The 13,494-nt window shown below is 35.2% G+C and overlaps 3 protein-coding genes across 3 annotated transcripts; 1 reads left to right on the top strand and 2 right to left on the bottom strand.

Moving 5' to 3' along the window:
* Nucleotides 1-351: 351 nt before the first annotated feature.
* On the bottom strand, nt 352-5,782 carry LOC145564438 (protein phosphatase inhibitor 2-like). The gene is made up of 5 exons (XM_081624742.1): nt 5,646-5,782; nt 3,970-4,053; nt 2,614-2,732; nt 1,929-2,105; nt 352-718 (listed from the first exon to the last, which is right to left on the bottom strand). Exons 2-5 carry the CDS (start codon nt 3,972-3,974, stop codon nt 501-503), a joined length of 519 nt encoding a protein of 172 aa, XP_081480868.1. The 5' UTR covers nt 3,975-4,053; nt 5,646-5,782; the 3' UTR covers nt 352-500.
* Nucleotides 5,783-6,883: 1,101 nt separating this feature from the next.
* LOC145562810 (large ribosomal subunit protein eL24) lies at nt 6,884-9,021 on the top strand. The gene is made up of 5 exons (XM_081623211.1): nt 6,884-7,022; nt 8,050-8,125; nt 8,223-8,324; nt 8,468-8,616; nt 8,709-9,021. The coding sequence occupies exons 1-5, from the start codon at nt 7,012-7,014 to the stop codon at nt 8,857-8,859; spliced, it is 489 nt and encodes a 162-aa protein (XP_081479337.1). The 5' UTR covers nt 6,884-7,011; the 3' UTR covers nt 8,860-9,021.
* Nucleotides 9,022-9,681: 660 nt separating this feature from the next.
* LOC145564437 (uncharacterized) lies at nt 9,682-10,487 on the bottom strand. The gene is made up of 2 exons (XM_081624741.1): nt 10,317-10,487; nt 9,682-9,938 (listed from the first exon to the last, which is right to left on the bottom strand). Exons 1-2 carry the CDS (start codon nt 10,467-10,469, stop codon nt 9,714-9,716), a joined length of 378 nt encoding a protein of 125 aa, XP_081480867.1. The 5' UTR covers nt 10,470-10,487; the 3' UTR covers nt 9,682-9,713.
* Nucleotides 10,488-13,494: the final 3,007 nt, after the last annotated feature.

Genomic DNA, 13,494 nt, shown 5'->3' with positions numbered 1-13,494 from the left:
ATATAAACAGATGTGTTCAACACTATTCTGTCATCTTCACCTTAATTGTGAATTATGTACGTGCGTAGTAATGCACCAAAAGACCTATAGTCAGTAGAAAAATTCCATTTTTGGAAAGTTTTTTGCTTGTAGAAGCTTTTGAGGGGTAAAAGACCAAAAGAGAACAAGCATCTAAATAAATTTATAAAGGGCTTATAGCTAAAAAAAGGTACAGCTAATATGAAGTGTCTAATTTTTTTTTAAAGATATCTAAAATTATATTCATTACATTAATACCAAAATCAAAATTAGAACCAAATGACAATTAGGACATTGGACTGTCATAATTTGTGTATCAGACTATCAGTACACAGAAGAAAAAGGAAACATCCCTTCTTAGCAACATATATCCGACAAATGAGGTATTACAAGTGGTCTATATACAGCACCATTGCATCAACAACAGTATACTATTTAACCAAGCCACAAAACTGCATTAACTTGACTAATTTTTGCAGCTCCTAAACACCATTTGCACCAGGCTTGCCTTCGTGTATGGCAATGGCTTTAACTGCAGGACTCAATGATGATGAGTCATTCTTGATGTCAATGTTTCCATCCTCGTCAGATTCTTCCTCAGCGAAAGAACCCTTGCGTCGAAGCTCCTTCACTTTCAGAAACTCGTCATAATGGGCTCGTCTGTGCTCTTTGAAACTCAAACTCCTCTCAGAATCAGAATCTGACAGTCCAGAAAATAAAATTCAGATTGAAACAGTGGACTGCCTTCCAATGTTAAGAAGTTGAAAAACACCGTACATAGTCTACATACATGGTTACTGCCAGCTCATACCGTTTTCATGTAAAAAATACTATAGTTCAAGACGTCCATTCATTCCTGCCTATCCAAGCCATACTAGGACTAATAACCTTCTCTCATCATACCTTTTTACTTACTACCTCCGTTTCATATTATTTGCAACGATTAGACACTTTTCCTCTCTACTTTATGTCAAATCGTTGCAAATAATATGTAACGGAGGTAGTATAATCTTATCAGAAATGCAACTGGTATTACGTAGTATGAAATATTTCTAAATCTTTGGACTACTTATAATACTGGGACATGCCTCTTCTTACACTAGGAATTCTTCGATGAAGCCACTATCAGCGGACTCAAGTTAGAACCCCCCCCCCCCCCCCCCCCCCCCTCTCCTCACAGGTTGGCTAAGTTGCCCTGCTTTCCACAAGGATCTGTAACTCTCAGTGCTGGGGATTAAAGGCTTAAAAAAATAATGTCCTTTCAATTCATCAAAGAAATAGTATAATATCCCCCCCCCCCCCCCCCCCCCCCCCCAAAAAAAAACAAAACCCCAAAAAAAAAAAAAAAAACAACACCGTACACACTCTTTCTCTAACCAGATCCAAAAATAGTAAGGGGTAAAAACAACAAAAAAAAATCCACCGCCCTGCTGCAAATCTCAACGAAGATGATATTATTAAATTCCTCATCCATTATGGGCAAGGCAGATCCACACATCACATTTTTTGAACTAAATGTGTACACCAAAAATCAAGAGCTCATTTACCATCACAGAACTTTCACTTTCCATAATCTAAAACAATATTTCTAGTGCCAGTTCAAGCCATGATTCTGGTCTCTGGTTAACAGGTAAACTAGTCCTAGTAAAAGTAGCAACAAACTTTCTAACAAACACATTGATGCAGTTTTGTTACTACATGAAGAATTAAAAGTTCAATCACTATCTCTAATAATGACTAGGAACCACAATTTTGTAAATACTAGACAATTAATTAAATCTCTACTGCTGGCAGTCTAGATGGGCTGCAAGTGTGGAGGTATCTGTAAGCAATCAACTACGAGATACAAATTCTGCAGACAGAAATCCAGAAGCAAATAAAAGGAGGTGAGAATGAACCAGGAACAATACCTTCATCATCCTGCTCCATAGCATCTCCCTCATCCTCTGACGAAGTCCAGCCACCATGTCGATGAGATCTCTTGCTACTAGAAGAAGCAACATCATTCAAAGCATGACGTATAGCTTCAGCGCGTTCAGCCTCCTCAATACACTCATCAAAGGCACTACGGATAGGAGACAAAGAATCTAAACAAGTAAAGAATATACAGAACTGGTTAAAAATCCAGCAGCATAAAGATACAAGACCCATTTCAGAAAAGAAAAAAAAATCTCCCTGAACCCTTTCGAAGAAACAATATGAAACAGAAACACTTGAGCAAGAAGAAATATTTTATGGTATGCTTGAGCAGCTGCATCAAATAATATTAGAGTAAAAAAATACTGTTTGCACCTCCTTTACATGCGAAAGTGTTTGATAAGAAGGAAGTTAAGGCATATACATGGCATGTATCACGTGTACATTGAGTATTACTAAGATACCAAAACAGGTAGCACAAGGGAGTAATAGATACCAGAGTTTAGCTTTCAGTCTCATGCTTGGAGAAACAAGATATCACATTACTTTACCATAAACAATCCAACAGTACAAGGTACCAAAAATCGTGAGTCAAAACATGATGTTTAGCTCCTAAAGTGTATGCCCAAAATATGCGGATACAGACAGACTTGTGAGAATTAATTTTAGATGACTTACCATCATCTTCAATCATTGGGTGATAGGGAGTCTTTGGCTCAGTGATCTTTTGCCTTACAGGTTTATTTTTCTCAATGTCTCCCAAATTAGCTTCATCCCACCTTACACGTCCTCTGTTCCTGATTAGAGCACATACCTCAAAATGATTAGATTCTTACATACACTTGAATGAAGATTCTGCATTAGTTTTTTGAATCAACAATCTTCCTCCATTATTTTGAAAAAAATAAAAAAGCAACATTTTGACTAGCATGCTGTCAATATATAGTGCAAAACTAAAAGTGTTGAAGAAGATATTTTGACACGTAAAAAGTATGTTAGAAATCGGCCCAAAAACACAGAAGGAATAGACAGCAACAAGTCAATTACTAAAAATTAGATTTCAAAACTAGGGAATGGAGCAGTTGTCAATGGTATTATTTCGGGTCCAAAGAATCATTTCATCTCAGAATTCCTCAAATTGTCTAATTTCTTACATCACATGGCCTTTACACCAATTACCTAAAATGAAACGAACACTCACTTTCATATCTCAAGACCTTCAAGACCTAACAGTAATATTGTGAATAGTAACATAACACATGCATGGGGTGGAGAGAATATGGTAATTCAAGAAGTAACTTAGTGTTATTCTAGTTGTCTGCTGTTTTCTCCAAATTAAAAATCACTATGTAAAAAAGATATTTTATCCCTTGCTTCACATACCATGGGGTAAAAAAGACTAACAAGAGTCACAAGACTCGCAACAATGTTGTAAATTATAACAACGTACATACATAGGAACAGAGATAATGACAGCAGAAACAGAGGGGAGCATGTTAAATACTAATCCAATTTATGAAAATATGAAAGTTAAAATCATTCTTAATTTTCACATCTTTTCCTCCTAATCCCTTAACCTCCGCAAAGCAAGATAGAAAGTAGGCCATGAGAATGGGGGAAGGGAGAGTTCTTGTCAATAGGTCAGGAAGAATTAGGGCCTCTAAACCCTTCCCAAATACTTCAGACAACTACCTGTGACAATATTGGTTAGTACTCTCTCAATCCCTTAATCTGTGCGAGCACAGTAGAAAGAAAGCCATTACTAGAACTACAAGATGAAAAATATTATATGAAAGCAATTGTGCCAAATGATGGATCTCAAACCTCTCAATAACCAGAAAATCCCCCCTGCATAGTACTAAAGAAAATAGGCCACGGACAGAAAGAACAACACAATGCCAACCAGAAAACCAATATACAGTATCAACAATTAGAATGAGGATAATAAATCAGTATCCTTTTTCAAATTTTAATAACAAACAACAATCTTCACAGAAGCATTTAATCTGAAAGCAAGGAGTGGAAAAGACATACTTCATTACTCGATGGAGTCCAAAATATCAATCTTCTTGAAATGTCAATGCAATGCAGAGCAAAGCAGGTAAAAGCAGCAAACTTCTGCCAGAGGACAAATAGAAAACTAGTTATAAACATAGAAAACCAAACTCTGCATGGGAGTTTTATCTCCAATCTACTCAAACAATGCCTTAGGGCTAAGAGGTGAGAGCGGAAATGTGGAATAAAAGAACAAACACTTCAATTGTAAACTACAAATGGCAGAAAAAGCAACTCAAACAAGTCATAGTTACATGATACAATATATGATAATGGCGATATTCAAAGAATACTGTTATCTAATCTAAGACAGATGAAGTGAACTACAAAAACAATAAACTGACAGTTTAAAACCGCTTAAGGCCAGGAAAGCAGATCTGAAAACAAGAAAGGGTTCCTAGTATAGAAATTCACAAAATATGTCTTTGTTTACAAACTTAAAGCCCCACATTTACTAGGATCACCACAACCTAGAGGATATCAGCAAATGTACAACATAATTGCTGAATGGTGATATAAGATATTCCTTGAGACAGCCTCGAGCCCTACCATCAACAACTGTCCTACCACCACTTCCACCATCCCTCCAACCACCCACACCCACACAACCACCCCTATAGAAAAGTTACTAGAGTGAATTTTTGGTATGAATCTAGGAAATGAAATGGAATGGAAACAAATACGAAGAGGAATGGGTAAATGGGTAATTTTAACTGTTACTGTTATTAGTTGACTGGTACACCTAAGAAAAGGAATCCCTTGTATCAAATTGAGGATTGAGGTGAAATATAACTTTGTTACCATAGGGTTAGAAGGGGTAACAAAATGAAGGTAATAGAACCTTTACGAATTAGAGTGTGTTACCCTACCTCTCATACCAAACACTAGGTAATGGAACAATGAATTGATTCCATTTCCTCCTCTTAAAAACACTATAACAAACATATTCTAAGTGAGTATAAGGGTTGCTACCCATCAAACAGATAATGATTCAACTTTCGAATTTATTTTCCCTCGATAAACTCCATGTCTTTCCTTAAAACTTCACCATTACACAATTGCTGTGTAATAGAATAAAAACAGCCTACAGCATCACAGCAAGCATATAAATCATAGTCCAGAATGGCGCTATCTTAACCAGCTTTATGAAGAGCATTAACAATCAAGTTCCCATTTTTTTCTGCAATTAGCTCTTAACCAACCAACAACACATTCTACAAACATATACTCTGTATCACCCAACTTCAGAAATCATACAAAACCAAATTTCACACATCTGCAGCATAAAAGCTTAACCCCACAAAACCACAATTAATTCGATAACACTATTACACTTTAAACACAATAAACTAACGCAGTTTTGTCATATTTTTTAAATCATGAGTCATATTTTAATCAACAGATCAAATAACCAGCAAAAACCAATGAAACCTATAAGCTGACTTACAAAACAAACAAAATTGACACATAACATAAAAGGCATAAAATTTCTGATAAACTCGTTCCTGCAATTAAATAAATCCAAAAAACAAATCTTGCAAAAATATCCTCCATTTTCACTGCTCAATCAATACCATCTTCTCATAAATTAAACTTTTTTTTAATGGATAATTAATACCCAGAATTAAATTAAGAAATAAAACAATGGGATTTACCTGAATCTCTCAACCCGTAAGCTAATTAACAAAAAAAAGTGGATATTCGATCGTTGGGTAAGGAGGAAGGAGAGAGAGAAAATGGTGCTCTTTTTCTGATTTTCTATGTTTGCCTGAACCGACTCCTCTAGACTTTTTAGAGTTGACCCGAATGGATAAATTCACCCGTAACACTGATTTGACTCATCATTACTTGTTGTTGTCGTCTTTATCTCAAGGTTAATTAAAAAAAATTTGACCATCGAAATCAATCAATCAATAACTATATACTAAAAGATACACCTGTAATGACGCATGTCATTTTCTGTGGCCTGTAATCAAAGTAAATGCTCCCGACTTGGCCCTTAATTTGATAAAGAATTGATGCACATATTTGTGAAAACATATCAATTAGCAGAGCTCATGATAAAAAGATAATAGTTCTAGCTCCACACAATAATTTAGGTTTCTATGCTCAATTTTTCTTGCAAGATGATTGACTATTTGATTCTTTTTATTTTTAATCTAAAAAACTACACATACTAATTTCGTACATCATAGTTTTTATCGATTGAATTCTCTATACCCAGGGCCGGTGTTTGATTTACTAAACTGATTGGAGCTGAGCTGAACTAAAGTGAATTGTTTATGAGAGAAGGAAATTAGAAACTGAACAGAATTGGAGCTGAAGAAAATAGGCCTTAATGGGCACTTACGAATATGGGTTTATACTGAAACCGCTACAATTGCTTCAATTAGAGCTACTCTAATCACTTAATTAAAATGCAAGAAATATACTTCCTCTATTTTTTTATACTTGCAATACACCTTTTTATCACGCTTTTCGAGGAGATGATTAAACTAGGTAAATGAATGAATTAAGCTATGAAATTTAAAGTGTAGCAACTTATCCTTTTCTTCTTATAGGTGGTAAAATTTTGTAAATTAATTTATCCGTTTACCTAGTCTAATATTTTTCTTAAAATGCGTGCCGAAAGGGTATGTTGCAACTAAATAAAAACGGAGGAAGTAGAAGACAAGTTTAATGTATAATCTATTTTAAATATTTCATTTTCGTAACAAGTAGTGATGAAAAAAGAAACAAAAAAATTTAGGGTTATCTTCATTTTTTTAAAAAAATAAAATTAAAAAATAAATAAATTTGGGGGTAGGCCCAGAGACTAAATTAGGTTTTACAATGGTTGAGTATAAACCCAAAGCCCAAGAGGCTTACCTAAAGCCTACAAAATGAAGCCCAAAAATAAATTAGGGTTTTTGCCTTATAACCAGTTATCATTTCCATACCATCAATATATTTTCTCTTTAGGGTTTCTGCAACCACAGCGGCGATTTCCCAGCGGCAGCACCAACAACTTCATCATCAACCATGGTTCTCAAGTAATTTTCTCTCTCCTCTCTTTCTTTCCCTGTGTTTATCCATCTTTATGTGTATGAAATTTGTAAGTTTCTGCTGTTAATTGATCTTTGATTTACTGTAGTTTGATTTTATTTGCTGCGAATTCGTGCTGTACAATCTGTTAATGATATCATCAAATTCATCGATTTTTGAGTAATTTGGTCCAAAATTTTGAGTTTGAGTTTTGCATCTTGTCGTTTGATTTGATTTGAGGTTGAAAATGTTGATTGGACTATAATCTGTTACTTAACCTGAGCTTCTCAGACCGGAAAGTTCGTGTTTTCCCCATTTTTATGTAAATAATCTTGGTAATTTAATGAATTATGTCATTGTTGGATTGTCATTTCACTGCAAAAATGTGAATTAATCTACCCAAACTCATTATGCGAGCAGTGAGAATGTAATCTAATGGTTGTAGATGCTCGTCTTGATAGGTGCATGCTCTTGGTAAGAACATTGCATTCTTTGTGTAGCTTGGAATGATAGTCAGGGAATGTAATTTGCCTGTCTTTATGTTTTGATTGGACTTTTACAACCCTATTCTCTATGTGTTTGATAATTTGTGGGATTCGAAATTTTAGCCGGGCTCGAATTACCTTGGCTGTACTTTGTTTTTTGAACTTTCACATATAGGGTTTGTTCATAGTGAATCATAGGCAATATGATTGCGTTGCTTCACAGTTTTGAGCAATAATTAGAGATCAATTGTGTCAGCAATTATTGATGATTTAAGGAATCCTATAAATTTGTAGTCTATGAGAGTAAATGATCTTAGTAATCTAGAATGTGTGAAAAGAGAGAAAAATCAATCTTAGTTTTTTTTTTATCTCATAATTGTTGATGCTGGTAATGATACTTTTTTCATCAGTTTGTTTCCTGGAAGTAAGTTTTATATCTTTGTTGTAATCTGAAGTAATGATATTAAACCATGAGAGATCTTGTTGCTCTATATAGCTATTTTTATGTATGTATGTATGTTAACTCTGGTGCCTATTCTTTGCATTGCAGGACTGAGCTTTGCCGATTCAGCGGCGCTAAGATATATCCAGGTAGGGGTATCAGATTTGTCCGTGGAGATTCACAGGTACGATAAGTTGTATTTTTTTTAATAACTTGTTATCTTGGCAGGCTTTTTACTAGAAACTGGTCAACTTACTAGTGATTTGATTTGCCAAATCTAGGTTTTCCTCTTTGTTAACTCTAAATGTAAGAGGTATTTCCACAACCGTCTCAAGCCAGCAAAGCTTTGCTGGACTGCTGTGTACCGAAAGCAGCACAAGAAGGTTGGTTGCTATTTTCTCTCCCATTTCTTTGTATTTCTATATTTTGTGCACCTAATGTTAGGTTCAAGTATATGCCCTGTTCTGTCTGTTATCTAAGTTAATTTTGATACTCATCAAGTTTTGGTCTTTTATTTATTTTGCAGGATATTTCTGCTGAGGCTGTGAAGAAGAGGAGAAGAGCCACCAAGAAGCCTTACTCAAGGTCTATTGTTGGTGCTACTTTGGAAGTCATCCAGAAGAAGAGAACTGAGAAGCCCGAAGTTAGAGATGCTGCCAGAGAGGCTGCTCTTCGGTTAGTTTTATTCTTGTGTAACTCAAGTGTCGTTGAAACTTGACGCCCATTTGTGCATGTCATAACCTTCCATTTTTTATTTGGTTTTATAGTGAAATCAAGGAAAGGATCAAGAAAACTAAAGATGAAAAGAGGGCAAAGAAAGCCGAGGTGGTTAAGTCCCAGAAGGTCTCAGGAAAGGGTGCATCCAAGGGTGCTGGACCTAAAGGCCCCAAGCTTGGAGGTGGAGGTGGAAAGCGATAAACAATTCATCTTACCTAGTGTTAGCTTTGGGTTGAGTTTGAGAACAGTGCAATTTTGAGTTGTTTTAATATGTTTGGCAGTAGACGTTTATTAATCGCTACAGATGTCTATGTTATCTCCAGATTTTTTTCGGTTATGAAAGATTTATATTCTACTTTGTTATCTGAGCGATGTCACGGTGTTCCCTAATATGACTAGTTTTAGTTTTCCTTTCAAATGTTTTCATGTTTCCACACGAGGGACTTGCCTCAGTATTGCGCTGTTGTTTTTTGAGGTGCTTGTTAGTCACAAGGGTACTTGAAGTTCATGGTGTAATCACAAAACTTATTTTGTTGAAACTCAACTAATACGGATAATAGGTAATTAGGACTTTCAGGACAGATGGCTGCAATAATACCAATGCTGATAAATGCAGGATAGCTAATAACGGCAATGCCAATTTATGCAGGTTTCTACTGTTGTCTTGTGCTATTCTACGTGAGTATTAGTGTATGTATATTGGTTCCATTATGTCTTTAGAGTCAATCCAAAGACGATAAAGATATCCTTCCTCTGCATAATGTCTACCAGCAATCCAGCATGTATGGCTCTATTGGTGGTGAGATGACACGGTGCAATTCCCTTCCATTCTTATGCAAAGTCGGTACCCTGGGAGTGAACCAAAGTGCACCAAAGTGCCATCTCACATTCTCAGCAACTGTAATGTATCATAATCTTTGAACAAGTACAAGAAAAGTTTCACCCATGTCATGTCACATAAAGTTCACTACAATTTCAGTAACTTGTTATACAATGAAAACTTATCCCACAAACAGGAACATAAACAAACCATTACACATTCTTATGAGATTAAGCTAAACCTTCTTGCTGCTAGATATGAGGGCTTTTGGCCTAGTCTTAAACAGAATCTTCTGCCTAATGATTCCGATCACATCCAACTCCACTGTGGGTGATGATTTGGAGCATACACTTTGCTCTTCATCAGAATGCTTTACCTTCTTCAATACTAAAAGTGGCTTCTTCAGCTTGACCTTTGATCCTGTTAACTCATGGTACCCGATTGTAAAGGTGTATGTCTCCTGCAGGATACAATATAAATCAACGTCCAAAATTCGATGTCACACCTCACACTTATACAACTTGAACAATGAGTATGTACCAAACTATTATGTCACACAAAAACACTTCAAACAGTAAACATGAAAGTTGAAATGTTAGGACTTAAAAGGGTTTCCAATTGACATGCATATTTAATTGTTAGTAAGTACATTCTTAGGAAACACTTCACAAGTCATAGTAACTAAAGAGTCATAGAAAATGACCTTTTTTTTTGCTTTTTTATAATAGTTATGTTATTTCTATCCTCTTCATTTTAAAAGTAACAACTTTTTCCGAACATCTTAACGTTGGGGAGTGATCATTGAACAACTCCAAACTAGTTGAAAACAATACAATACCTGAGATGAAGGACGGCAAAGTCGTCCGATTTCGAGGCTTTGAAGACGATCTTGGAATTGAGGTTGAGCTTCAATAACGCCTTGCAACTCAATAACAGCCCATTCTTGACAATTGTTTTCACCACAGCTACACTTAACCTGTATTGGCCCCATTTCCCCCCTTTCACCTGTATAACCTCCAAAAAAAATTCAATTCCCCATTTTACTACTCAAAAACCCAACAAAAAATCAGACAAGAAATTCACAATCAATTCGAAATTAATTATAAAACAAATTAATCAAATTTCGCATTAAAGTTTCGTAGATCTTTTGATACTGGAAGGTGGAAGAATAACAAGTTCAAAAGAAAGCATAAAAAACTTACCAGATAATCGGAAAATATGGCAATTACTACGGCTGCAATGAAATCCGGCGGAGGAAGAAAATTTGCGGCGATGAAGAGGCGGCCACAAGAACAGATGAGTTGCCTGGAAAAATCTTCTTTCGCGCGCTTTTGTACTTGGAACAGAACTGAAACGGTGTCGTATGCTCATTTTTTGGGTTTTTGGGCTAGGTTTGGGCTCTAAGGATTTCAACCCAAATATACAGCATATGCATGAAAGATGAAATATTTTACAACCTCTGTTTTAAATTATTTGTAACGATTTAATATAAATTGTCATTCCGCGGTTATAATTGCAAATAATGTGAAATGGAGGTAGTATCTTAATGAAGACGAAGAAAATATATGTAATTCCGTATTTGTAAATTCTAGAATAACTATTTACACTATAAAGATTAAAAGAGAGTGTTATATTTGATAGTCTTATGATGGATCAATTTGATAACTTGGTCCCATTTCTTCGCACTTGGTCCACGAGATCTAACTCGAAGTTCAACTTAACACTTGATCACCTATAATTAGGATGTTAGGTGCCCCATGAATAAGAGTATGTCTAATATCAAAATTATTTGTTTGATATAAAATCGTTGATCTTAAAAATGAAATAACTTCATATGTTAATGACCAATTATGGAAAATCAAGTTTACAGGAGAATTAAACATACATCTGACATTAGATATATCTATACAACATAGTTGCTAATATATTGTCATTACAAGAAATTAAAAGAAAGGGGGGAAGAAATAAAGTTTGTCACAAGTTCTAAGAACCCTTATGCTTTCTAAATGCAAGCTCTTTCTTGCATCTATCTTCACATTCTAAGGATTGTACCTAATGTTATAGCAAGTTTCTGTTGAAGAAGCAACACGAACAAGTACGTCCTCTTACACACCAAACGCACTGGTGCCTGTAAGAGTTTTAATAGCAAAATCGATACATGGATCTTCAAACAAATCAGCAAAAAGCGGGCTTTCAGGACCCTCCTTAGCCTTACTGTCAGTGATCATTTTGTCACACTTCTGATCTACTGCAGTTGGCTCTTGATCCTGATATGGTCTTGGAATGCTTTTCGACTCCATATCCTCTTTCTTTACTTTGAGCTCAGATGATATACCTGTACAAGGCAACTTATTGGAACTTGTAACATTGTCTTTGCAAATGTTGACAGAAAACTTAGGCTTCTTATTGCTGTTATTAGTCCTGGTTTCAGACAGTTTTTCTCCAAGAAGGGATCCTATGGCCGGCGCAGAAAGATAGACAGTTTTAGGATTTTCCTTCTCCTTAAGCATTGAATCTATTATTTCTGATATATTTGGGATGCTGACAGCACTGCTATCTTCACCTGCAACAACCAATCCAAAGTTCAAAACTATATCGACGATTTCAGTTCTTATCATCTGCACAACTTCTGGCTAATACAGGTTTTTAGTTTTCACCTTTAACTACTTACATTGATCTGGATCAAGTATAAAGAAAGGAGTTGATTCTCTTTTCTTCTTAGTTGATCTAGAACTCCTCCCTCCTCTCAAAGGTTTACTGCTTGTTTTCTCCACTGTCTCCTTTGGAGTTTCAGCTCCGGTTTTTCCTCCCTTGGATTCATTCCTGGTTCTCTTCTATTCTCGTGCAGTAATCAAACATAACAAGTTTTCAATATCGGAATGTAGCAGTAATGTAGGTTTGGTACTAGTGTAGTACCATAACATTAAGTTTTATAAGCTAAGGGAGGATTTTACCTTCTTATCTCCATTATTTGACTCAATCGATTTCTTCTTTTTTGGCACATCCTTTCTCAACAGCAATGAATCAAAACAATTGGTGAGTAATTGATATATTTTACACCATCAAAACATTGATTTATTTCACAACAATGTCAAATCACATCACATAGGACTAAAGGAGCATATTAGAAAAGATGTTTCATTTTGAATTTGAAAGCTGTTGATTAATTTACACTTACAGTACGCTGAATAAAATCAAAGTTCGCGTCTTCACTGTCCTTTGGTTTGTTCTTGGTTACATGTTTCCCTAACTTTCCCGATAGAAGATACCGGTCAATGTCCTTCAATGACCGGAATATATATCCATTTACAGGATCAGTATAGTACTGAAAATGAAAAACATTACTTCAGAGTTCAGACATAGTTTATATGTTCAAGAGAGCTAAATAAAGGCATAATGAATGAACTTGTAAGACATATCTAGCAGCATGCTAACCCATTCATGTAGCAATAGTATAGGAGATGATTTCAAAGTAGATTAGTAAGCTAATTCCAAAATTATATTACAAAAAATTTACTAGCACATCCTACAAGAAATCATTCACATCAAGAATTCAAGAAATTCTACCTAGAGTAAAAAAATTATTTTTAGCACATTGTTTTGTAGTAATGCCATGAGTACTTAGTTGAGAAACTGCAAGTTAATAACATTGATCGATATCACAAATTTACAACTCTAATAAACCCGTAAAAATAAATACTTCGTACTTCATATAGTTACCAAAATACCCTTATGAGTCCCTTGAATCCTCAAAACACCCCGTAAGGTCGTAACTATGTATCAATCCATTATACGAAGTACAAAATAAAATGTTTTCTATATGAAGGAAGAATGATAGCAACTTTTATGATTAGGTACCCTCAAACAACAAAATATCATAAGCAAAACAGAGATAGACACAGATTATTATACTGCATGCATCTACTATTTCTTGAAAATAGAAGAGTTTAAGCACACCATTATTAAAACAGAACAAACACATTGAATAAGATGGGAAAAAAAACATCATTAATAAC

The sequence above is a fragment of the Chenopodium album genome, chromosome 10 (genome assembly GCF_948465745.1).
Source record: "Chenopodium album chromosome 10, dcCheAlbu1.1, whole genome shotgun sequence".
Classification (NCBI taxonomy): Eukaryota; Viridiplantae; Streptophyta; class Magnoliopsida; order Caryophyllales; family Amaranthaceae; genus Chenopodium; species Chenopodium album.
Note: the sequence above shows the minus strand (reverse complement) of the source record. Positions and strands in the feature narration are given on the sequence as shown.